This window comes from Pongo abelii, chromosome 2 (genome assembly GCF_028885655.2).
Source record: "Pongo abelii isolate AG06213 chromosome 2, NHGRI_mPonAbe1-v2.0_pri, whole genome shotgun sequence".
NCBI classification, from domain to species: domain Eukaryota; kingdom Metazoa; phylum Chordata; class Mammalia; order Primates; family Hominidae; genus Pongo; species Pongo abelii.
In genome coordinates, this window is record NC_085928.1 from 28884827 (window position 1) to 28908842 (window position 24016).

General features: G+C 43.8%; 1 protein-coding gene across 3 annotated transcripts; it reads left to right on the plus strand.

Annotated features, from left to right (window-relative positions):
* Positions 1-802: 802 nt before the first annotated feature.
* DPPA2 (developmental pluripotency associated 2) lies at positions 803-23248 on the plus strand. 3 transcript variants are annotated; one of them, XM_002813312.4, is made up of 9 exons: positions 803-1109; positions 2829-2874; positions 4704-4851; positions 8119-8279; positions 8370-8423; positions 9154-9421; positions 12819-13014; positions 16807-16871; positions 23042-23248. In XM_002813312.4, exons 2-8 carry the CDS (start codon positions 2842-2844, stop codon positions 16847-16849), a joined length of 903 nt encoding a protein of 300 aa, XP_002813358.4. In that variant the 5' UTR covers positions 803-1109; positions 2829-2841; the 3' UTR covers positions 16850-16871; positions 23042-23248. The 3 variants fall into 3 exon arrangements, with proteins under 3 accessions (XP_002813358.4, XP_024100728.3, XP_024100727.3); XM_024244960.3 differs by having other exon boundaries at positions 803-1056; XM_024244959.3 differs by lacking the exon at positions 803-1109 and adding an exon at positions 2162-2645.
* The last annotated feature ends 768 nt before the right edge of the window (positions 23249-24016 follow it).

Below are 24016 nucleotides of genomic sequence, written 5' to 3' on the forward strand. Positions count from 1 at the left end.
CATACTCTTGGGCACAAGTGTTTCTGCCACCTCGGCCGCTTGACCTGCTGAGATTACAGGTGTGAGCCACGGCACCGGCCTTTTCCCTGAATTTATGAACGAAATCATAGGTGATCTGGTACTTGTTTCAAAATAACCCATGGAGGAGGAATGGACGGCAATTTAGATGAAACCAGACTAGCTGTAAGTAAATTATTATGACAAAAAGTAGACATACTTTTGTACATGTTTGAACTTTCCCATAATAAAACATTCTCAAAAAGCTGGGGGGAAAAAACCCAGGAAAACAAATAAGATGATTTTTTTTTTCTTGTGACAGAGTGTCTCTCTGTCGCCCAGGCTGGAGTGCAGTGGTGTGATCTTGGCTCACTGCAACCTCCACCTCCTGGGTTCAAGCGATTCCCGTGCCTCAGACTCCCGCGTAGCTAGGATTACAGACATGCACCACCATGCCCGGCGAATTTTTGTATTTTTAGTAGAGACGGGGTTTCGCCGTGTTAGCCAGGCTGGTCTTGAACTCCTGACCTCAAGTGATCCGCCCGCCTCGGCCTCCCAAAGTGCTGGGATTACAGACGTGAGCCACCGCGCCCGGCCTAAAATGATTATATTGTAAAAAATGCTATGAAGAAAAGAAAACATGGTAATGAAATGGTCTTCCCACTTGAAATCCTGTCCCTACCTAAGGCATTAGGATCAACTCAGGCCATTAGGTCAGCTTTCCTTTAAATTGCCCATTAAAAGCACCAGGGGCCACACCCAACCGGGTAGGCGGAGTGCTTTTCTGGTTGCATCTTAGAGGGCTGCATTCAGGTTCCATCCTGGAAGGGAGGAGCCGGAATTCCAATCATTATCTGCCGCGGACTGCCTGTCTCCAAAGCCCTTTGTTTATATCCTGATCTAGCCAAGGCTTCTAGACTTCAGGAGCTTAAGAATCATCCGGAGGGCCGGGCGTGGTGGTGCAGGCCGGTAGTCCCACCCACTCCGAAGGCTGCGGAGGGAGGATCAACTTGAGTCTGGGAACTCAGCCAGGAATTCAAGACCAGCCTGGGCAACACAGTGAGGCCCCCTACCCACATCCTCTCCGTCCCCGCAATCCCCTTCCGTCCCAGGTCTCATCTCTACAAAAAATTTAAATATTAGCGGGGCGTGGTGGCGCGGGCCTGTAATCCCAACTACTGGAGTGTTGGGGGAGGGGCGGGGGTGGGATGGCATGGGCTGAGATGGGAAGATCGCTTGAGTCCAGGAGGTCGAGGCTTCTGTGAGCTATGATCGCGCCACCGCACTCCAGCCTGGGCGTCAGAGCCTGTCTAAAAAAATAAAAAAAGAGAAAATTACCTGGAGGGCTTGTGAAGCCCAGATTCCTCAGCCCCTCAGCCCCACCCTCCAGGATCTGATGTCTAGGGTGGTGGGGTGGGGCCTCATAATTTATTTTTCCAATTAGTTCCTCGATAAACTGAAGCTGAGCCTTTTCAGACTACACTTTTTTTCTTTTGTAAAATTATTTACTTTTTTTTTTTTTTTCATAGAGACGAGGTCTCACTATATTGCCCAGGCTGGTCTCGAACTTCTGGACTCAAGTGATCCTTCTTCCTCGGCCTCCCAAAGGCCTCCCAAAGGATTACAGGCATGAGCCACCGTGCCAGGTCCAGACTATATTTTGAATGTATTAAATATACTACTAACTTAAACGGACCATGGTCACCTTGGGTCCTGAGATTAATGGACCAAATCATTTTCCCAGGGACAGAGAAAGCCCATTCATTGTACTCGGTTGTCCAGTGCTGCCATATTATTTGTGAATGAAATTTCCTTTAGTTGCTCTGGCTTCTTAGAGTGACCTATGAGAACACCTGCTTCATATTTTGCCACATTCTGTGTCCAACATTAGGCTCCAGCAATTCCTAAGTGCATCCGTTCCTTCTGCCTTCGTTACTCCATCACTTGCCTTAGTGTTTTGGCTCTTGTTGCTATTCTGAACAGCCAAATCCTTCTCCTCTAACCAGCTCAATATTATTGCAGGCTTAATATTTGTATTTAGAACTAGATCGAAGAGAGATTATGTTATCCAACCCCCACAGTTTAAATCCGGGGTCTTTCAGTGAGTAACATACCCACGTGCATAAATCAGGTGTAAAATACCTGCCTAAAATGCTCTGAATCTTTTTTCCGTTCCCTTCATAATAAGTAATTTATTACCAATATCGTCCTATAACTGTTCTAAAGCATTTTGTTCATTCCATTGGAACTTGTCAACAAGTGTTTGTCATTTTCAGTTTTCTTTCAAGTTTTACCTATTTTTTTTCTTCTTTCTTTACTTCTTTCACTTGTTGAGACAGAGTCTCTCGAAGCTGGAGTGCAGTGACACGATCTCGGATCGCTGTAGCCTGCGCCTCCTGGGCTCAAGCAGTCCTCTCACCACCCCCTGCCGAGTAGGTGGGATTACAGGCGCTCGCCACAACGCCCGCCTAATTTTTGTGTTTTTTCGTAGAGATGGGGGTCTTGCCATGTTTCCCAGGCTGATCTCGAACTCCTGGACTCAAGTGATCCGCCCCCCTGGGCCTCCCAAAGTGCTGGGATTACAGGCATGAGCCATCGCATCCGGCCTAATTTTTAAAAAAACATTATCACTGAATGGACAAGACAGGGTATAAAATTGATAAAATTATCCCATTACCAGAAAATGAGGGAGGGCAAAAAAAGGAGGAAAGGAAAACAGAGCTCATCTGGGTAACAGGAAGTAGAAGGAGACATTTGCTTATAAAAGGAGAAAGCAGGTTAAGAGAAGTAAACTACCATATCCTTAACATTGCTGTCCTTGCCTTCCCCAGGGTGTTGCTGAAAATGTCAGAGGCAAATTTGGATAGCAGCAAGAAGGTAAGTTTCATTCTAATAGAACTACTTTTCTCACAGTCGCTTTTCAGAGTCTTTCTAGGTCTCCCTTATGTTTCTCTTTTACCACAAATCTTCATTCCTGGATGTAAGAAATCTCCATCTTGAAACCTCCTCCTCTTTGCTTTGCAAATAGATTGTTAGTTTTCTTTCATGTGATTGTGCTTTTATGTGCATTTGGATGAGAGTAAAAAGAAGTAAAATTTTCTCCTCCTAGTCCAAAGGAAAATATTTCTTTGGTAGGAAAGATGAGAAGTGCTATAGCTGGACAAGATAAAAATGGTAAAAATAAATAAATAAATAAAAATGGCATGGAGCATAATAATATTAGAGGAAAGATAATTAAAAATAAAAAGTAAAATTTTTTTTAAAAGCAAAGGTAATAAGAAAGTGAAGGCGGTAATGTGGATAAAGTCATAAAGTAAAGTGACCAACTGGTTACTTTTTTTCGGAGTAGGAAATATCTGCTCCCAGTGGCCTTGGTACCAAATGAGTTTCAAGATTAGGCTTGGGTAGTCCTGGCTCTATGAGAAACTAGAGAAGGTGTCATAGTGTATTTACAGGCGTCACTGTACACCTCCTCTGGCTAAAGGACTGAATTGGCCAATATTAGCTATAGATTATGGGGAAGTCACATAGCTGCTTTGAGCCCCTACTTTTCTCTATAATAGAGTAATATTCCCCAAATAATGTCAGTGTTATTTTGAAGTAAACTAAGAGTAATGGGAAACCATTGAAGAGGTTAAATAGGAGACAGGAGTGTGGCATCAGCACTAGAAGAGAATATTGGAATAGGACTGGAATGGAGTTTATTCACCCTTGGACTTGAGAAGAAAAGCTAACTTCAGAACCGTACTCAAGCCTGTGTTACTCTATGGCATTGCTCATTTAGTTTCCTCATTTGTAAAGCAGGAAAATTAATAAATTACTACAAGTATACTATGAGAATTAAATTTGAGAAATACAGAACACCTAGCATAGTGCCTGTGTACTGTAGAGAACCAGTAAATGTTAGTTTCTTTCTATCTACCTGCTTTCCTACTTTATCTTTTATTCATCAGATCATAAAAACAACATTGAATGCCTACTCTGTGTAGACTGCTGTGTTTCTGTGAAAGCAACAGAGAGTAAAACAGATACACTCTCCTCAGGTCTTGGAGCTGAAATGAGCCCAGTGTGGCTGGAGCTCAGAAAGCTCAGAGGTCATGAGCTGGAGAGGCAGGCAGGGACCAGACTGTTGGAGAATTTGTAAGCTACACAGCTCCGTGAGCTAATTTGAGTTTTGTCATTAACCAGAATAACAATGACCAAGCCATTGAAGAATTTTCGACAAGCATGGAACAATCGGTGCAGAAATAGCGAGTTACAGTGGATTTGGGGATAACAGGAGGTTATTGCTTGTGCTGTGAAATTTGATATGGGAATTGGGAATCTTGGGAATCATGATAGAAGATGGAAAGGCAAGAACACATTCCATACAGATTTAGGAGACTTAATGAAAGTGTTTTGTGTTTTGGCTGATGAGGAGGAAGGCCCTGAGGGAAATAATTCTCTAAACCCAAGCCCCACCCTTCTATTTTCTCTTTCGTTAACACCTACATGTAAATTGGCTTTTGCTCGTTTTTTTTTTTTTCCATGTTTCCTTTATTTAATAAAGGGTCTGCTAATCAACATCACATTCAAGGAATCCCAGTAATTCTCTTCTCCATCCACCTACTGTCTTCTCAGTTCCTTATTCATGACTTTTACCTTGAAAGCAAGCAGTTTAGTTGTACCGCATCAAATGAAAATCAGTGACTGACTTCTCTTTCCAGAATTTCTTTGAGGGGGAAGTAGATGATGAGGAAAGTGTGATTTTGACACTGGTGCCAGTTAAAGATGACACAAATATGGAACAAATGGAACCAAGTGTTTCTTCAACTTCTGATGTCAAACTGGAGAAGCCTAAGAAATACAATCAAGGTATGAGGACAGGGATTGCTCAGTTAGTTACTCCTACAACTCTGGGAAGCCCAGGAAAAAGTAAGATTTGTCTTTCCTATCCTCTGGCTATACAACACCCAGCTTAAATCTCACCTTGTTAATCTGTGTTAAAAAGTTTTGCAAACTCTCATACTTCTTGCTTGCTAAGCCCAATATACTGCCATACTTTTATTTATTTATTTATTTTTTGGAGATGGAGTCTCACTGTGTCACTCAGGTTGGAGTGCAGTGGTGCAGTCTTGGCTCACTGCAACCTCCGCCTTCCGAGCTCAAGCGATTTTCCTGCCTCAGCCTTCCAAGTCGCTGGGATTACAGGCATGGGCCACCAAGCCTGGCTAATTTTTGTATTTTTGGTAGAGACGGGCTTTCACCATGTTGGCCAGGCTGGTCTCGAACTCCTGACCTCAAGTGATCTGCCTACCTCAGTCTCCCAAAATGTTGGGATTACAGGCATTAGCCACCACACCTGGCCTGTACTGCCTTACTTTTAAGACACAAAATAAGCATGGGGAGCGCTTTGGACAGAGAGTGCTCTTCTGGACCAGCTCCACATGAGTTCAAATTCCCAACACATAAAGCTCAATCTCCTCTTCTGTAAAAACGAGATGAATACATATTTGCCTCCTACGAAGATTAAATAATTTTGAAAAACATCTGGTATTTTGTTTAGCAAGTAATTACGAATAGCAGCTCTTAAAATCATGACCCTTTGTATCTGTGCTCAGTGTCTCAGTGCTTCCTATAAAAGCATCAAATAAGTGTTTTCTTTCTTTCTTTTTTTTAAAATTTTTCTGGAGGTGGAGTTTTGTTCTTGTTGCAAAGGCTGGAGTGCAATGGTGCGGTCTTGACTCACTGCAACCTCCGCCTCCTGGGGTCAAGCGATTCTCCTGCCTTAGCCTCCCTAGTACCTGGAATTACAGGTGCCCACCACCACACCCAGCTAATTTTTGTATTTTTAGTAGAGATGGAGTTTCGCCACGTTGGCCAGGCTGGCCTCAAACTCCTGACCTCAGGTGATCCACCTGCCTTGGCCTCCCAAAGTGCTGGGATTACAGGCGTGAGCCACTGCAACCGGCCCAAATAAGTATTTTCAGAAGGATTTTATCTTCTAGGCCAATAATGAGAATTTCAAGATGAAGTAAATAATGATGGGTTAGAGCTAAGCAGAGTGAGGTGAAATGGGGAGCTGTAGAGAAAAATGATTCAGGCTGACAGAATGATGTGGACCATTGTTGATTGGGGATAGACAATGTGGTGGTTTCTTTGATTTCTATAGGAAGAGCTGATATTTTGTGGTCCAAAATCTAGACATTTTGGAGGATAAATCCAACATAATGTTCTATTCAGTTGGTTGTTGAGGGCAACAGAAAATAACAGGCTGCTATATGTAGCATAAAATAAACGTGGAATTTAGAATCCAAACATAGGTTTGAGGCCGGGCATGATGGCTTACACCTATAATCCCAGTGCTTTGGGAGGCCAAGGAGGGCTGATCACTTGAGGCCAGGAGTTCAAGACCAACCTGGCCAACATGGAGAAACCCTGTCTCTACAAAAAATACAAACATTATCCAGGCATGGTGGCACATGCCTGTAGTCCCGGCTACTCAGGAGGCTGAGGCATGATAATCACTTGAACTTGGAAGGTGGAGGTTGCAGTGAGCCGAGATTGCACCACTGCACTCCAGTCTAGGTGACAGAGCAAGACTCTGTCTCAAAACAAAACAAAGCAAACCGGGTGCGGTGGCTCATGCCTGTAATCCCAGCACTTTGGGAGGCCGAGGAGGGCGGATCACAAGGTCAGGCGTTTGAGACCAGCCTGGCCAACACAGTGAAACACCGTCTCTACTAAAAATACAAAAATTAGCTAGGCATGGTGGCGCCTGCCTGTAGTCCCACCTACTTGGGAGGCTGGGGCAGGAGAATTGCTTGAACCCAGAAGGCAGAGGTTGCAGTGAGCTGAGATCGCGCCACTGCACTCCAGCCTGGGCAACAGAGCAAGACTCTGTCTCAAAAAAAAAAAAACACAAAAAACCCACATGGGTTTGAGTCCCAGGTCTGCTATTATAATGGGGAAGTCTTTAAATACCTGAATGTGTTACCTCCTTTTTTTTTTTTTGAGACAGAGTCTCACTGTGTTGCCCAGGCTGGAGTGCAGTGGCGCAATCTCAGCTCGTTGCCACCTCCACCTCCTGGCTCCTGGGTTCAAGCAATTCTCCTGCCTCAGCCTCCTGAGTAGCTGGAGCTGGGATTGCAGGTGTTCACCACCATGCCCAGGTAATTTTTCTTTTTTTTTTTTTTTGGAGACGGAGTTTCACTCTTGTTGCCCAGGCTGGAGTGCAATGGCACGATCTCGGCTCACCACAACCTCCACCTCCCAGGTTCAAGCGATTCTCCTGCCTCAGCTTCCCGAGTAGCTGGGATTACAGGCATGTGCCACCATGCCTGGCTAATTTTGTATTTTTTTTTTTCGTAGAGATGAGGTTTCTCCATATTGGTCAGGCTGGTCTCAAACTCCCGACCTCAGGTGATCCACCCACCTTGGCCTCCCAAAGTGCTGGGATTACAGGCATGAGCCACCATGCCTGGCCATATGCCTGGGTAGGCATGAGCCACCGTGCCTGGCCGTATGCCTGGGTAATTTTTCTATTTTTAGTAGAGACGGGGTTTTACCATGTTGGCCAGGCTGGTCTTGATCTCCTGACCTCAAGTGATTTGGGTGAATTTGCCTCAGCCTCCCAAAGTTCTGGGATTACAGGTGTGAGCCACCGTGCCTGGCCTTGTTACCTCATTTTTAATATAAGAAATAAAAATTGATATGTGTATATGCAAATTGGGTTGTGAGAAATGTGAAAAGATCTTTGTAAAATTTTTTTTTTTTTTGAGATGAGACGGAGTCTTGTTCTGTCACCCAGGCTGGAGTGCAGTGGCATGATCTCGGCTCACTGCAAACTCCACCTCCCGGATTCATGCCATTCTCCTGCGTCAGCCTCCTGAGTAGCTGGGACTATAGGCGCCCGCCAGCACGCCCGGCTAAGTTTTTTGTATTTTTTTAGTAGAGACGGGGTTTCACCGTGTTAGCCAGTATAGTCTCGGTCTCGTGACCTCGTGATCCGCCCGCCTCGGCCTCCCAAAGTGCTGGGATTACAGGCGTGAGCCACCGTGCCCGGCCCTAGATCTTTGTAAAATTTTAAAAGAATCTTGCCAACTTTAAATTATCACTACTTTGGTTCCATTCTTGTCTTAGGTCATCTACTTCAAACAAATGAACAATTTACAGCTCCACAAAAAGCTAGATGCAAAATACCAGCCCTTCCCTTGCCGACCATCTTGCCTCCCATTAATAAGGTGTGTCGGGACACTTTGCGGGACTGGTGTCAACAACTCGGTTTGAGTACTAATGGCAAGGTTAGTACACTTGGGTGAATATCTGCTGCTGGGAATCATTATGGGAGTCTTTGTCAACTTTTAACTTTATTTCTCTCTTCATTTCCTAAGAAAATCGAAGTTTATCTGAGGCTCCATAGGCATGCTTACCCTGAACAACGGCAAGTGAGTAATGAGTGTGTTGATGGTGTGAAGGTGGGTTCTGATCATGATTCGTCCGGTCCCTGCCGTTGCACCATTTCTATATGTTGTACCTCTAAGGCAGGGTTTCTTCACTGTGGCATTATTGACATTTTGCAACAAATAATTTTTTGTTTGTTTTGGGGCCTGCCCTGTACATTGTAGAATGTTTTGCAGCATCCCCAGCCTCTACCAACTGGATGTCAGTAGCAATCTTTCCTTCCCCTGCACAGTTTCAACAACCCAAAATTTCTCCCAGTGGAGAATTTACAGTTTATGGGAACTAATATTCCTAAACCCTTCCCACATTGACATACATGTTCAGGTCTGTACAAAGAATAATAAAATTGGCCAGGCATGGTGGCTCACGCCTGTAATCCCAGCACTTTGGGAGGCCGAGGCGGGTGGATTACCTGAGGTCGGGAGTTCGAGACCAGCGTGACCAACATGGAGAAACCCCGTCTCTACTAAAAATACAAAATTAGCCAGACATGGTGGCACATGCCTATAATCCCAGCTACTAGGGGGGCTGAGGCAGGAGAATAGCTTGAACCTGGGAGGCAGAGGTTGTGGTGAGCCGATCGTGCCATTGCACTCCTGCCTGGGCAACAAGAGCAAAACAACGTCTCAAAAAAAAAAAGAATAATAAAATTGACCCAAAAGTCCTTACACCCCTAGCGGTTTACTGAATACTCATCATGAATTTCATTTGCAGGATATGCCTGAAATGTCACAAGAGACCAGATTACAGCGATGTTCGAGGAAACGCAAGGCAGTGACCAAGAGAGCAAGGCTTCAGAAAAGTTATGAGATGAATGAGAGAGCAGAAGAAGAAGAGACCAATACAGTTGAAGTGATAACTTCTGCACCGGGAGCCATGTTGGCATCATGGGCAAGAATTGCTGCAAGAGCTGTTCAGCCTAAGGCTTTGAATTCATGTTCCATTCGTGTTTCTGTTGAGGCCTTTTTGATGCAAGCCTCTGGTAAGATCAGCCTTAAAGTGTGAGTCCCACTCCAGAGGACAAGGTTAACTTTTATTAGTCCAAGACTGAAACATGGTCAGAGGGAAGGCATTTGCTAAAATATCTAAAGATTAGAAATTGGATTCACATAGGACATCTCTCTTCCATCCATCATATTGATGGATAGTCATGTTTTGTCTGGATGGGTCTCTAAGTCAGGTGACTGAGTAGTGGCCCTTTTCCATCACTAAGCAGAATTTCAAGGTGGGAAGAAAGCATAACCTGATAATCTTGGACCACAGTCTGAGGTTTTCCCCTTTTCTTTCTCTCTTCCTTAAGGCATTTATGACATAGTGAATAAGAGGAATGTGTTGGTTCAAATTCTTGCTTTACCATTTCCTGGATATGTGACATTGGCAAGTTACTTACTTTAAGCTTTAGTATCCTGTTCTTTTTTTTTTTTTTTTTGAGATGGAGTTTCGCTATTGTTGCCCAGGCTGGAGTGCAATGGCGCGATCTTGGCTCACTGCAACCTCTGCCTCCCAGGTTCAAGCGATTCTTCTGCCTCAGCCTCCCTAGTACCTGGAATTATAGGCACCCGCCACCACGCCCAGCTAAGTTTTTGTATTTTTAGTAGAGACGGGGTTTCACTATATTGGCCAGGCTGGTCTCGAACTCCTGACCTCAGACCATCCACCTACCTCAGCCTCCCAAAGTGCTGGGATTACAGACGTGAGCCACTGCTCCCGGCCAAGTATCCTGTTCTATAAAATGAAGATTTACATGTTTCATAGAATAGTAGTGGCTGAGCTTGGTGGCTTACACCTGTATGCCTAGCACTTTGGGAGGCCGAGGTGGGAGGATTGCTAGAGCTCCTGAGTTAGAGACCAGCCTGGGTAACATGGTGAAATCCCCTGTCTACAAAAAATACGAAAAAAGCAGGGCATGGTGGTGTGTGCCTGTATTCCCAGCTACTCAGGAGGCTGGGGTGGGAGAGTGGCTTGAGCCCAGAAGGTAGAGGTTGCAGTGAGCTGAGATTGTGCCATGGCACTCTCGCCTGACAGACAGATCCAGACTCTTTCTTTAAAAAAAAAAAAAAGCGTGAGCACCAGGCACGGTGGCTCACGCTTTTAATCCCAGCACTTTGAGAGGCTAAGGCACGTGAATCACCTGAGGTCACAGGTTCAAGCAATTCTCTTGCCTCAGCCTCCTGAGTAGCTGGGATTACAGTCATGCGCCACCACGCCTGGCTAATTTTTTATTTTTTATTTTTTTAGTAGAGACGAGATTTCTCCATGTTGGTCAGGCTGGTCTCGAACTCCCAACCTCAGGTGATCCGCCTGCCTTGGCCTCCTAAAGTGCTGGGATTACAGAAATGAGCTACCGCGCCTTGCGCCCTCTAAGAAATCTTGAGGATAACTTAACTCCACTTTTCTCCAACTCCTGCTGTTCTTTTCGCTATTGCTTTTATTTCCAGGGTCTGCTATCTCAAGTCACCTTCCTTTTTGGCTTGAATCCTTTTCTTACTCCCCCATTTTCCCATTTCCAGAAGTATTCTAGATCCTATTTTACTCCAGCTAACTAGTATGGTAGGACACATTATTCATCATACAAGGAAACCAGCCAGAAGGAAGACCTGAAGTTGAAATTGGTATATCCTCTGCTCTTCAAGCTACATTCTTTTATGTGGGGACAGTGGGCACCTTTTAATAATTTGTGCAAAGGCATTGTCCAGCCATAAAGCTGTGTGCCTGGGGGCACTGCCTTAGCAAAGATGACACCTCTTTCTAATTTTTATTAATACGCTGTATGAGTTACTATTATCCCACAGTGACTTATCATTTTATATTTCTCTTCATTCTGCAATTGTTAAGCATCTGCTGTGGTCCAGAGGTATGTCTAGCTGCTGGATATATACTGTGCTAAACACATACATGTTCTCTTGTTTCACAGTCTAATCAGGGAGCTGTCACACCACATGTACTGCTTATTTACAGATATGTAAGTTCACTGTGACTGCTCCTTTCCCTCAATTTCAGACGTTCTGTAAGTGTACCACTTATTTTCTTGCAAATATCCCGTCTCCCTAATTAAATTGTTCCTTACACTTTTAAACAGACGCTTGTCTGTTTCTTATAGCTGAGGCAGTACAATGTAGTGGTTAGGTAAATGGGCTGTAGGTCTTTCAGAATACTGACTTTCTCTCAATTTTAGACGTTCCATAAGTGTACTGCTTGTTTTCTTGCAAATATCATATCTCCCTACTTAAATTGTTCCTTACACTTTTTTTTTTTTTTTTTTTTTTTGAGACGGAGTTTCACTCTTGTTGCCCAGGCTGGAGTGCAATGGCGTGATCTCAGCTCACTGCAACCTCCGCCTCCCAGGTTCAGGCGATTATCCTGCCTCAGCCTCCTGAGAGCTGGGATTAACAGGCACGTGCCACCACACCCAGCTAATTTTGTGTTTTTAGTAGAGATGGGGTTTCACCATGTTGGTCAGGCTGGTCTCGAACTCCTGAACTCGGGTGATCCACCCACCTAGGCCTCCCAAAGTGCTGGGATTACAGGCGTAAGCCACCATGCCCAGCCTGTTCCTTACACTTTTAAACAGACGCTTGTCTGTTTCCTATAGCTGAGGCAGTACAATGTAGTGGTTAGGTAAATGGGCTCTAAGTCAGTCAGAATACCTGGATCCGTGACTTGGCTCTGAGTAACTTATGATATTTAACACCATAAGCTTCATTTATCTCACCTGTGAATAAGAAATAATAAGAAAAGCAAATAGAAAGTAAATATTAATAGCGTACTTAAGAGTAAATGTATTAATACACATAAATCACCTAGCAAAATATTGGACACAAAACAAGCATTTCAAAATGGCAAACATTATTTTTTATTTTATTTTATTTCATTATTATTATTATTATTATTATTATTATTTTTTTGAGACGGAGTTTTGCTCATCACCCAGGCTGGAGTGCAGTGGCGTGATCTTGGCTCACCACAACCTCCGCCTTCTGGGTTCAAGCGATTCTTCTGCCTCAGCCTCCCGAGTAGCTGGGATTACAGGCATGCACCACCACGCCCAGCTAATTTTGCATTTTTAGTAGAGATGAGGTTTCTCCATGTTGGTCAGGCTGGTCTCAAACTCCCCATCTTAGGTGATCCTCCCACCTCAACCTCCCCAAGTGCTGCGATTACAGGCGTGAGCCACCACGCCTAGCCAGCAACAATTATTATTCTTTGGGTTATGTAACTTGTGAAATTAGATCATAGTGTTATGTGGTCTACATTTTCATGTGTCTCATTCAATTGATTTGTGAGCAGAATATAAGAGCAAATTCAAGAGTGACTTGCTAAGAGGTTGTGTTGGGGTGCTATCTTGATTTTTGCTGTCTATATTTGTTTTTCCTTTCCAGGTGTCAGGTGGTGTGTGGTCCATGGCAGACTTCTCTCGGCAGACTCAAAGGGTTGGGTACGCCTGCAGTTTCATGCAGGTCAGGCCTGGGTGCCAACCACTCACAGGAGGATGATTTCTCTCTTCTTGTTACCTGCCTGCATTTTCCCATCCCCAGGCATAGAAGATAATTTGTTATGCCCCGACTGTGCTAAGAGGTAACCCTTATGTATCTTGTTAAGCGTGGCACACAGAAAAGTAGGTGTATAGATGGATTTCTAAATAATGTAACAGTAGAAAGCAGAGGGCAAACATGCTGTCTTCTTAATTTGCCACATAGATCAGGCAAAAATAGGATACAAGAAGAACTCACTAGTGGATTATAACTCAATAAATGTGGCTAGTTCTTTTTTTTTTGAAATGGAGTTTTGCTCTTCTCGCCCAGGCTGGAGTGCAGTGGCATGATCTCGGCTCACTGCAACCTCTGCCTCCTGGGTTCAGGCGATTCTCCTGCCTCAGCCTCCCGAGTCTCAGCTGCGATTACAGGCGTGCACCACCACGCCCAGCTAATTTTTGTATTTTTAGTACAGACAGGGTTTCACCATGTTGGTCAGGCTGGTTTCAAACTCCTGACCTCATGATCCGCCTGCCTCGGCCTCGCAAAGTGCTGGGATAACAGGCGTGAGCCACCGTGCCCGGCTAATTTTTGTATTTTTAGTAGAGACAGGGTTTCAGTATGTTGGCCAGGCTGGTCTCGAGCTCCTGACCTCAGGTGATCCACCCAACTTGGCCTCCCAAAGTACTGGTATTACGGGCATGAGCCACCGCGCTGTGCCTAAATGTGGCTAGTTCTTAGCCTTAACAAAGCATCTGACAAGTCAGGACCTGATTTCTGCCTCAATTTTAGAGACTTGTTCTAAAGGAAAAAAACACACAGTTGAGTTTTTACTACATGTCAGATACTCACCTCGGAATGCAAAAACAAAATCCATCTAGCCTACTCAACTAAAAATGAGTAAGAAGGCCGGGCGCGGTGGCTCATGCCTGTAATCCCAGCAGTTTGGGATTACACCCGAGGTGGACAGATCACCTGATGTCGGGAGTTCGAGACCAGCCTGACCAATATGGAGAAACCCTGTCTCTACTAAAAATACAAAATTAGCTGGGTGTGGTGGCACATGCCTGTAATCCCAGCTACTCGGGAGACTGAGGCAGAAGAATCGCTTGAACCTGGCAGGCGGAGGTTGCGGTGAGCGGAGATTGTGCCATTGCACTCCAGCCTGGGCAACAGGAGTGAAACTCCGTCTCAAAAAAAAAAAAAAAATGAGTAAGAAAAGCTATGAAAATATATAGGAAGAATCTATATTGGAATAGCTTAGGGAAACTTAAGATTACACGTTCTGAGGAAGAGCTTACCAGTTGTGGAAGTAGTCAATACAAACACAGGGAAATAAAGAATATGATGGCCAGCTGCAGTGGCTCACGCCTGTATTCCCAGCACTTGGGGAGGCTGAGGTGGGCAGATCATCTGAGGTTAGGACTTCAAGACCAGCCTGGCCAACATGGTGAAACCCTGTCTCTACTAAAAATAAATAAATAAAAGAATATAATATACTTAGAAACTGCCAGTTAGTCAATGTGATTGAAGCTTATATTGACAAATGAGTTTGGGGAGTGGAGGAGCAGACCAAGAAAGATTTTATGTCTACATTATTCTGTAGGTCATTATCTCTCAGTAACTTTTGGGACACGGGCTTGTTTGAGAATATAATGATAACTATGTGCTCTCCAGGAAAATGTACATGCATATAAACACTGCTTTAGACTATAGAATTCCCGATGTCCATCCATGAGTAAAAATTTCAGCTTTTGGATAAAATTGGGGGGAAGTGAGATGAGAGAGGTGTGGAGATAAATTAAGGGCTTTTTTTTTTTTTTTAAGTGGGCTACATTGGCTCACATCTGTAATCCCAGCACTTTGGGAGGCCAAGGCGGGCGGATCACGAGATCAGGAGTTTGAGACCAGCCTGACCAATATGATGAAACCCCATCTCCACTAAAAACACAAAAATTAGCTGGGCGTAGTGGCATGTGCCTGTAATCCCGGCTACTTGGGAGGCTGAGGCAGGAGAATCGCTTGAATACGGGAGGTGGAGGTTGCAGTGAGCCGAGATCGTACCATTGCTCTGCAGCCTGGGCAACAGGAGTGAAACTCCATCTCAAAAAAAAAAGAAAAAGAAAAAAAAGTAAGTGGGCTAAATCTTAGAATAGATGGGAGTATAAATAAGAGATTAGTAATTCAAGAAAGAGATAATTCATTACACTGACAAAGCATTTAAGGAGGAATGAGACAAATGTAAGATGTAGGAGTAAAGAGAGCAAGATGCTGTCTTAGAAGTGGAGGAAACGTAGAAGTCTAATTCAGTGGAGAAGAATCTATGGTGTTTGGGACAAGTTCTAGAGTTCTGAGAGAAGTATGAGTTAGAGCTAAACATCTTTGGGAGTCATCAGCACATACATTGTGGATAAGAGTATGTAGAAAGGAACTGAGGGAGGAACCCTAAAGATAATCAGCATGTCAGTGGAAGGTGGACAGTGAAGACAGAACACAGTTAGAGGTTAGCAGATGAGTGAGTAAAGGGAGCAACGGACAGAGTCTTAGAAGGAAGAAATGGTTGGCAGTGAGATGGCCATATAAGGTAATGATGAATGTGGTGCTCTTGGGACTGACTGTTTAGGACACTGCTGATAGCCTTTTTGAAAGTAGATTGAGAGGATCAGTAGAAGCCAAAATATGATTTCAGTAACTTAGAGTAGAACATGTGCAGAACTAGAAGCAGGACATGTTGATCACCTTCATTAGCTGAGCCTGGCAGGAAGAGAGAGCAGTTAGTTGAGGCAGTAACCTCAAGGGAGGTTCTTTTCTTTTCGTCTCTCTCTGTCTCTTTCTTTCTCTCTTTTCCCTCCCTCATTAACTCTCATCATTCTTCCCTTCTTCCCGTTTTTCTTCTTTCTTTCTCTCTTTTCCTTTTTAATTTTTTTTTTTTTTTTTTTGAGATGGAGTCTGGCTCTGTCACCCAGGCTGGAGTACAGTGGCATGATCTCTGCTCACTGCAACCTCCGCCTCACAGGTTCAAGTGATTCTCCTGCCTCAGCCACCAGAGTAGCTGGGATTACAGGCATGCACCACCACGCCCGGCTAATTTTTGTATTTTTGGTGGAGATGGGGTTTCACCGTGTTGGCCAGGCTGGTCTGGAACGCCTGACCTCAAGTGATCCACTCGCCTCGGCCTCCCAAAGTGCTAGGATTACAGGCGTGAGCCACCGCACCCGGCCTTAAATTTTTTTTAATGAAAAAACCATAAGCATTTTTGAATGGGGAGGAGCTGCATGAAGAGAGGGGAATGGAGAGTATAAAGATGAAGGAAGCCGGGCATGGTGGCTCACAACTGCAATCCCAGCACTTTGGGAGGCCAAGGTGGGCAGATGACTTGAGCTTAGGAGTTCGAGACTGGCCTGAGAAACATAGTGAAACCCTGTCTCTATAAAAAAAAATTAGCCAGGTGTGGTGGCATGCACCTGTGGTCCCAGCTACTGGAGAGGCTGAGGTGAGAGGATCATCTCAGCCCTGGAAGTCAAGGCTGCAGTGAACTGTGATAATGCCACTGCACTCTAGCCTGGGCAGCAGAGTGAGAACCTGTCTCAAAAAAAAAAAAAAAAAAGGTTGTGAGATCCATTGCAGTATGTGGAATGTGAGCCCTGAGAGTAACAACCTATTGTATTTTTAGTAGAGATGGGGTTTCACCATATTGGTCAGGCTGGTCTCAAACTCCTGACCTCAGGTGATCTGCCCTCCTCAGCCTCCCACAGTGCTAGGATTACAGGCGTGAGCCACCACACCCGGCCCAGAAGTGCATGCTTTATTTTATTGGTCATTTTAAAGGGATTGGTAAGGGATGGTTTATCTTGCTGTAGCAATTTTTCACAGTTCTTTTCTACTTGCCTTACAGGAATAAGAAGATGATGAAAAGATTAATGACACTAGAGAAGTAGCAGCAACCTGTTTGAATACAATGTAAGAGATCAGAATATGCCACCTCAAAATAAGTATTATTTTGATTTGAAGGCAATTGAAAAGAGTCACATACAAGGGAAACTCTCTGCCTTCCCACTATTCGCTAAAAAACAGGACATAAATGTATCAAAGTCTCTTGTCCACTGTCTACCAGGAAGTACAAATGGTGGCATGCCTGTAGATGACTTGCATCCCAATCATTGCTGTGCTGTGTCCTGACCTTCTTTGGTATCTCCTGATGCCTTGAGTACTGACTTACTAAATAGTTAGCTGTACAGAATACAATTTGGTTTTGTTTTAATTAATGGACTCTTTTTTGAAAATGAAAACTTGAGTGAAAAGTATAGGATTCCCATGTATTCCCATGTACGTGGTGCTTCACACCCCCTCCAGTTTCCTCTGTTACTAACTTGCATTAGTGTGCTACATTTTTTACAATTGATGAGGCAGGGCAGGGCATGGTGGTAGTCACCTGCTGTAGCCCCAGCTACCGGGGAGGCTAAGTCAGGAGGATCACTTGCACCCAGGAGGAGTTCAAGGCTGTAGTGCTCTGTGATCACACCTGTGAATTGCCACTGCACTCCGACCTGGGCAACATAGTCTCTAAAAGAAGAAAAAAACTAATGAGTCAATATTGATACATTATTCTTTTTCTTTTTCTTTCTTTTTTCTTTTTTTTTTTTTTTTTGAGATGGGGTCTCATTCTTGTCGCCCAGGCTGGAGTACAATGATGAGATCTCGGCTCACTGCAACCCCTGCCTCCCAGGTTCAAGCAATTCTCCTGCCTCAGCCTCCCAAGTAGCTGGGATTACAGGTGCACACCACCATGCCCAGCTAATTTTTTTGTATTTTTAGTAGAGACGGGGTTTTACCATATTGGCCAGGCTTGTCTCGAACTCCTAATCTTGGGATCCACTCGCCTCAGCTTCCCAAAGTGCTGGGATTACAGGTGTGAGCCACCGCGCCTGGCCCCCAGCCAATTTTTTTTTTTTTTTTCTGTATGTTTAGTAGAGTCAGGGGTTTCACCATTTTGGCCAGGCTGGTCTCGAACTCCTGACCTCAGGTGATCCACCTGCCTCGGCCTCCTAGTGCTGGGATTACAGGCGTGAGCCACTGTGCCCGGCCTCTTTTTCTTTTTTTAAAATTTGTTTATTTTTGAGACAGAGTCTGGCTCTGTCACCCAGGCTGGAGTGCAGTGGCACGATCTCAGCTCACTTCAACCTCTGCCTTCCATGTTCAAGCCATCCTCTCACCTAAGCCTCCCAAGTAGCTGGGACTACAGACACATACCATTATGCCCAGCTAATTTTTTTTAATTTTTGGTAGAGGCTGGGTTTCACCATGTTGCTCAGGCAAACAGACTGGTTCAAGACCATTGAACTCCTGAGCTCAGGCAATCCACCCGCCTCAGCCTTCCAAAGTGCAGAGATTACAGGCGTGAGCCACTGTGCCTGGCTATTTTATTATTATTATTATTATTATTATTATTATTATTATTATTGTTAGAGTCATACTTTATCACCAGGCTGGAGTGCAGTGACGCCGATCTCAGCTCACTGGAATCTCCGCCTCCCAGGTTCAAGCGATTCTCCTGCCTCAGCCTTCCGAGTAGCTGGGATTACAGGCACCCGCCACTACGCCCAGCTAATTTTTTGTATTTTTTTAGTAGAGATGGGGTTTCACCATGTTGACCAAGCTGGTCTTGAGCTCCTGACCTCGTGATTCGCCCGCCTTGGCCTCCCAAAGGGCTGGGATTACAGGCGTGAGCCACCGTGCCTATTTTATTTTTTTATAGAGATGGGGTCTCACCATGTTTCCCAGGCTAGTCAAACTTCTGGGCTCCAGCAGTCCTCCCACCTCAGGCTCCCTGAGTTCTGGGATTACAGGTGTGAGCCTCTACACCCAGCAGATACTTTATTATTAACTAAACTCTATAGTTCATATTAGGTTTTATTATTCGTGTTGTACATTCTATGGTTTTGACAAATGTAAAATGACATTTATCCAACATAGTGTCATACAGAATAGTTTCACTACCTTAGAAATCCCTTGTGTTGCACCAATTCATCCCTCCCCACAAGCCCATACACTGGAAACAATAGATCTTTTTGCTCAGTCACCCAGGCTAGAGTGCAATGGTGCAATCATAGCTCATTGCAGCCTTGAACTCCTAGGCTCAAGGGATCCTCCTGGCCCAGCCTTCCGAGCCACTGGGACTACAGGTGTGTGCCACTGTACCCAGCTAGTTTTGTTTTTTAATTTTTAGTAGAGATGGGTCTCACTGTGTTGGCGAGACTGGTCTCAAACTTCTGGCCTCAAGCCATCCTTCTGCCTTAGCCTCCCAAAGTGCTGGGATTACAAGCATGAGCCAGTGTGCCTGGCCCATCATGGCTTTGCCATTTCCAGAATGTTGTGTATACTTGGAATTATACAGTGTGTAGCCTTTTCATACTGGCTTTCACATAGCAATATGTAGTGAAGATGCCTCCATGTGTTGTCATGGCCTGATAGCTCATTTCTGCCAAACTATCTTTAAAAGTGGCTGTAGCATTTTGCATTCCTACCAGCAATGAATGAGAGTTCTTGTTGCACCATATCCTTCTTAGTATTTCATATTGTTTGGATTTTAGCCATTCTAATAGGTGTGCCATAGTATTTCAGTGCTTTTTTTTTTTTGAGACAGAGTCTCCCAGAGAGTGCAGTCACCCAGGCTGGAGTGCGGTGGCGTGATCTCAGTTCACTCCAACCTTTGCCTCCTGGGTTCAAGCGATTCTCCTGCCACTGCTTCCCGAGTAGCTGGGACCACAGGCGCATGCTACCGTGCCTGGCTAATTTTTGTATTTTTAGTAGAGATGGGCTCTCGCCATATTGGCCAGACTGATCTAAAACTCCTGACCTCAGGTGATCTGCCCACCTTGGCCTCTGAAAGTGCTGGGATTACAGGCATGAGCCACTGTGCCCAGCCAGTACTGCATTTTTTTAAATTTGGAATTCCCTAATGATATGAAGTAGAGCATCTTTTTATATGTTTGTCATCTGTGTATTTTCTTTGGTGTGGTGTCTTTTCAGGTCTTTTGCACAATTTTTATTTTTTAACTTATTATTTATTTTTTATTGAGAGAAGGTCTTGCTCTTTCACCCAGGCTGGAGTGCAGTGGTATGATCATGTCTCACTGCAGCCTCGACCTTGTGGGCTCAAGCGAGATCCTCCCACCTCAGTCTCCTACTGGGACTACAGGTGCACATTACCATGCCTGCCTAATTTTTCTATTTTTTTTTGTAGAGACGGGGTTTTGCCACGTTGTCCAGACCGGTCTCAAACTCCTGGCTCAAGTGGTCCATCAGTCTCAGCCTCTCAAAGTGCTAGGATTTTGCCTGGCCTTTTTGCACATTTTTTAATTGGGTTGTTTTATTATTGAGTTTTAAGAGGCCTTTGTATATTTTGAATAACAGTCCTCTATCAGATATATCTTTTGCAGATAATTTTCTCATTTCTTTCCTTCTTTTTTTTTGAGACAGAGTTTTTCTCTTGTTTTCCAGTCTGGAGTGCAATGGCGTGATCTTGGCTCTCAGCAACCTCCGCCTCCCGGGTTCAAACAATTCTGTCTCAGCCTCCCAAGTAGCTGGGATTACAGGCATGTGCCACCACACCTAGCTAATTTTTGTATTTTTAGTAGAGACAGTGTTTCTCCATGTTGGTCAGGCTGGTCTCAAACTCCTGACCTCAGGTGATCCATCTGCCTCAGCCTCCCAAAGTGCTGGGATTACAGGCGTGAGCCACCAAGCCCAGCTTTCTTTCCTTCTTTTTAAATGTCACTTTACTCTCTTCTTGTTTGTAAGGTTTACGAAGAGAAGTCCAATGTAATTCTTACCTTTGTTCCTTTACAGTTAAGGTGTTTTTTTCTCTTACTTCAAGATTTCTATTTGTCTGTGTTTTTCTGCAGTTTGAGTATGATATGCCTAGGTGTTGAATTTTTGGTGTTTATCCTACTTCCTATCTCTGAGCTTTCTGGATCTCTGGTTTTGTATGTCATTAATTTTGGGATATTTTCAGTCATTACTTCACAACTTTCTATTCCTTTCTCTCTTCTGGTATTTTCATTACATGTTGAAACCTTTTTGTAATTGCCTCGCAATTCTCGGATATTCAGTTCTTTTTAAAAAGATTTTTCATTTTGCTTTTCAGTTTTGGAGGTTTCTATTGACATTTCTTTAAGCCCTCTGATTCTTTTGTTGGCAGTCCAGCTATATATGAGTCCATGAAGGCAGTTTTCATTTCTGTTAGTATTTTCTTCTAATTTCTATCATTTTATTTTGATTCTTGGAATTTCCATCTTCCCACTTGCATTACTCATCTGTTTTGTATCTTGTCCATTTTTTCTGTTAGAGCCCTTAGCATATTAATCAACACTGTTTTAAATTCCTGGTCTGGTAATTTCAACATCTCTGCCATATCTTAGTCTGGATCTGATGCTTCCTTTGTCTACAAACATGCTTTTGTCTCTTTCTGTATATATATGCTATTTGTCTCTATATATAGCTATAGATAAATATAGATATTATATCTGTGTATATAGATATATACATATAAGTATATATTTATAAATCAGACTTGTATTGTATAAAAGAAAACCAGGGGCCTGGCATAGTGGCTCGCACCTGTAATCCCGGCACTTTGAGAGGCCAAGGTGGGTGGATCATTTGAGGTCAGGAGTTTGAGACCATCCTGGCCAACATGGTGAGACCCCACCTCTACTAAAAATACAAAAATTAGCCGGGCGTGGTGGCAGACACATGTATTTTTAGTAGAGACGATTGTACTTTTAGTAGAGACAAGGTTTCTCCATGTTGGCCAGGCTGGTCTCGAACTCCTGACCTCAGGTGATCTGCCTGCCTCAGCCTCCCAAAGTGCTGGGATTACAGGTGTGAGCCACCACACCTGGCCAATAATTTGTTCTTATTCCAAAAAGAAAATTATACAAATACCAAATGGAAGCAGTCTTAATTGTGTTACTTAAAATATTAATGTGAACAATTATTTAATTATTATAACATCAAATAATGGAGTTCTCAATTTGAATTGAATTTGGCAATAGCTTTCAAAATCTGACATTTGTATCAAAACTAATAAACAGTTTTTTGTTTGTTTGTTTTGAGATGGAGTTTCGCTCTTGATGTCCAGGCTGAAGTACAATGGTGCAATCTTGGCTCACAGCAACCTCCACCTCCTGGCTTCAAGCGATTCTCCGGCCTCAGCCTCCTAAGTAGCTGGGATTACAGGCACCCGCCACCATGCCCGACTAATTTTGTATTTTTAGTAGAGACAGGGTTTCACCGTATTGGCCAGGCTGCTCTTGAACTCCTGACCTCGTGATCCACCCACCTTGGCTTCCCAAAGTGCTGAGATTACAGGCATGAGCCACTGCGCCCAGCCAATAAACAGTTTTTCTACAGAACCTTCTCAATGAAGGCTAATTTAGTAATTTATCCTCTTAGTTCTCAGCTCTGTGCAGAAAGGGAAGAAGGGCAGTTAAGGAAGATGTTATGGTCCAAGTAAGCACTTAAGCTCACCCTTTACACTTAACTGCTTATATTTAGAACTCTGCGAGCTTGAGAATATGTGTGCTTGTGACCTGCAGTATATTCTGTGGAATTAAAACAAGGCTATCCTGAACTCAGCCTATTGATGGCTAATGGCACAGTTGTCCAGTAGGCAGACTGTTTTAGAATAAGCCCAAACTTACATGAAGAATAGAACAGAAAAATTTCCACATTATACATCACGTGGAAGCCATCCCAGTTGAGTGCTTAGTCAGGCTCTCAAAATGCTATAACATCTGCCTTCTGAAAGTATCATTTATCAATGGTCTTCTAGTATAAACATGTCTTGCCTAAAGAATGGCCTGAAGACCAGCACAGGATTGGAAAACATGGTATCATTAGTCTTTGAAATAACTAAGAAGGGGTCCAATTCAGTAACCCAAAGGAAACCAATTCTGACTATACACTATTGTCTAGTATTCCATCTGCCATTCTTTCTCTATTAAAAGTTACTTTTGTTCCATTTCTTTTCCTATTGTAGTGCACAAAACACCCTAACTCTCTTGACCCCAAACTCTGCATATAGCTCAAAGCGGCTCTTAAATATACCATTTCAAATTTGCTTCTAGGTACTAAAGGAGGGATGTACTTTCAGACCATGTAACCTATTATGAAGGAATGGAAGAGGAGACAATTTGAATGAATCCTCATGATCTACAAAACAAAATCAGTGACTAGGACTCCACAGTGAAGATGGTTGACTAGTGACACAGCCCCATCTAAAGAACCCCTTTCTGTAAATCTGAAAACCCATTAAAATAAAGTCACTGCAATTGGCCTTGTATTTATTCAGTGTGTGTTAAGGATCCATCAAGAAATCTCTGATGTTACAAACTGACTGTGGTTGGGGACACAGACAAATGAGAAGCACTGCAGACAGGACAGATAAGGGAGAGGTGCCTGACTCGAGCAAGGAAGGGACAAGAGTAAATGGGTCTGTCTAGACATAACCCTAGAGACCAGGGTGAGAAGAAAAATGGTCTACATCTGTTAGTGGTTTCTATGTGCCAGGGGCTGGGTTAGAAGTTGGTAAAAAAAAAAAAATAGACATGGCCCCCACCCTTATATAATGTAAAGGATGGTAAAGAAGACTGATACTGTACGATGTACCTACGGAGATCCAACATTTACAAAGAAAGAGACAAGGAGCCAACAAGAAGCAGTACTAGAGGGGTGCTTCTATCATTGCGTGGTAAGGGAAAGGCTTTCTAAATAAAGTCGCATCTGAACTCGAAAAAGGAGCCATTCAGAAAACAGATTCGGTGAGACTAATAATTTGCCTAAGCAAAGAGAGCTAATGCTTTTAGAATCCAGAATTTAAATCAAGTTGTCCTGATTCCAAAAAATCATAATTTGTCTTTAATTGTTCAACAGTTCCTAGAAAGCAAATTTCTTGAAGCCAGAGGCTATATATAGAGAGAGAGAGATGCATCTTGCTTCATTGCCCAGGCTGGAGTGCAGTGATGCAGTCTCGGCTCACTGCAACTTCCGCCTCCTGGGTTCAAGCAATTCTCCTGTCTCAGCCTCCCAAGTAGCTGGGACTA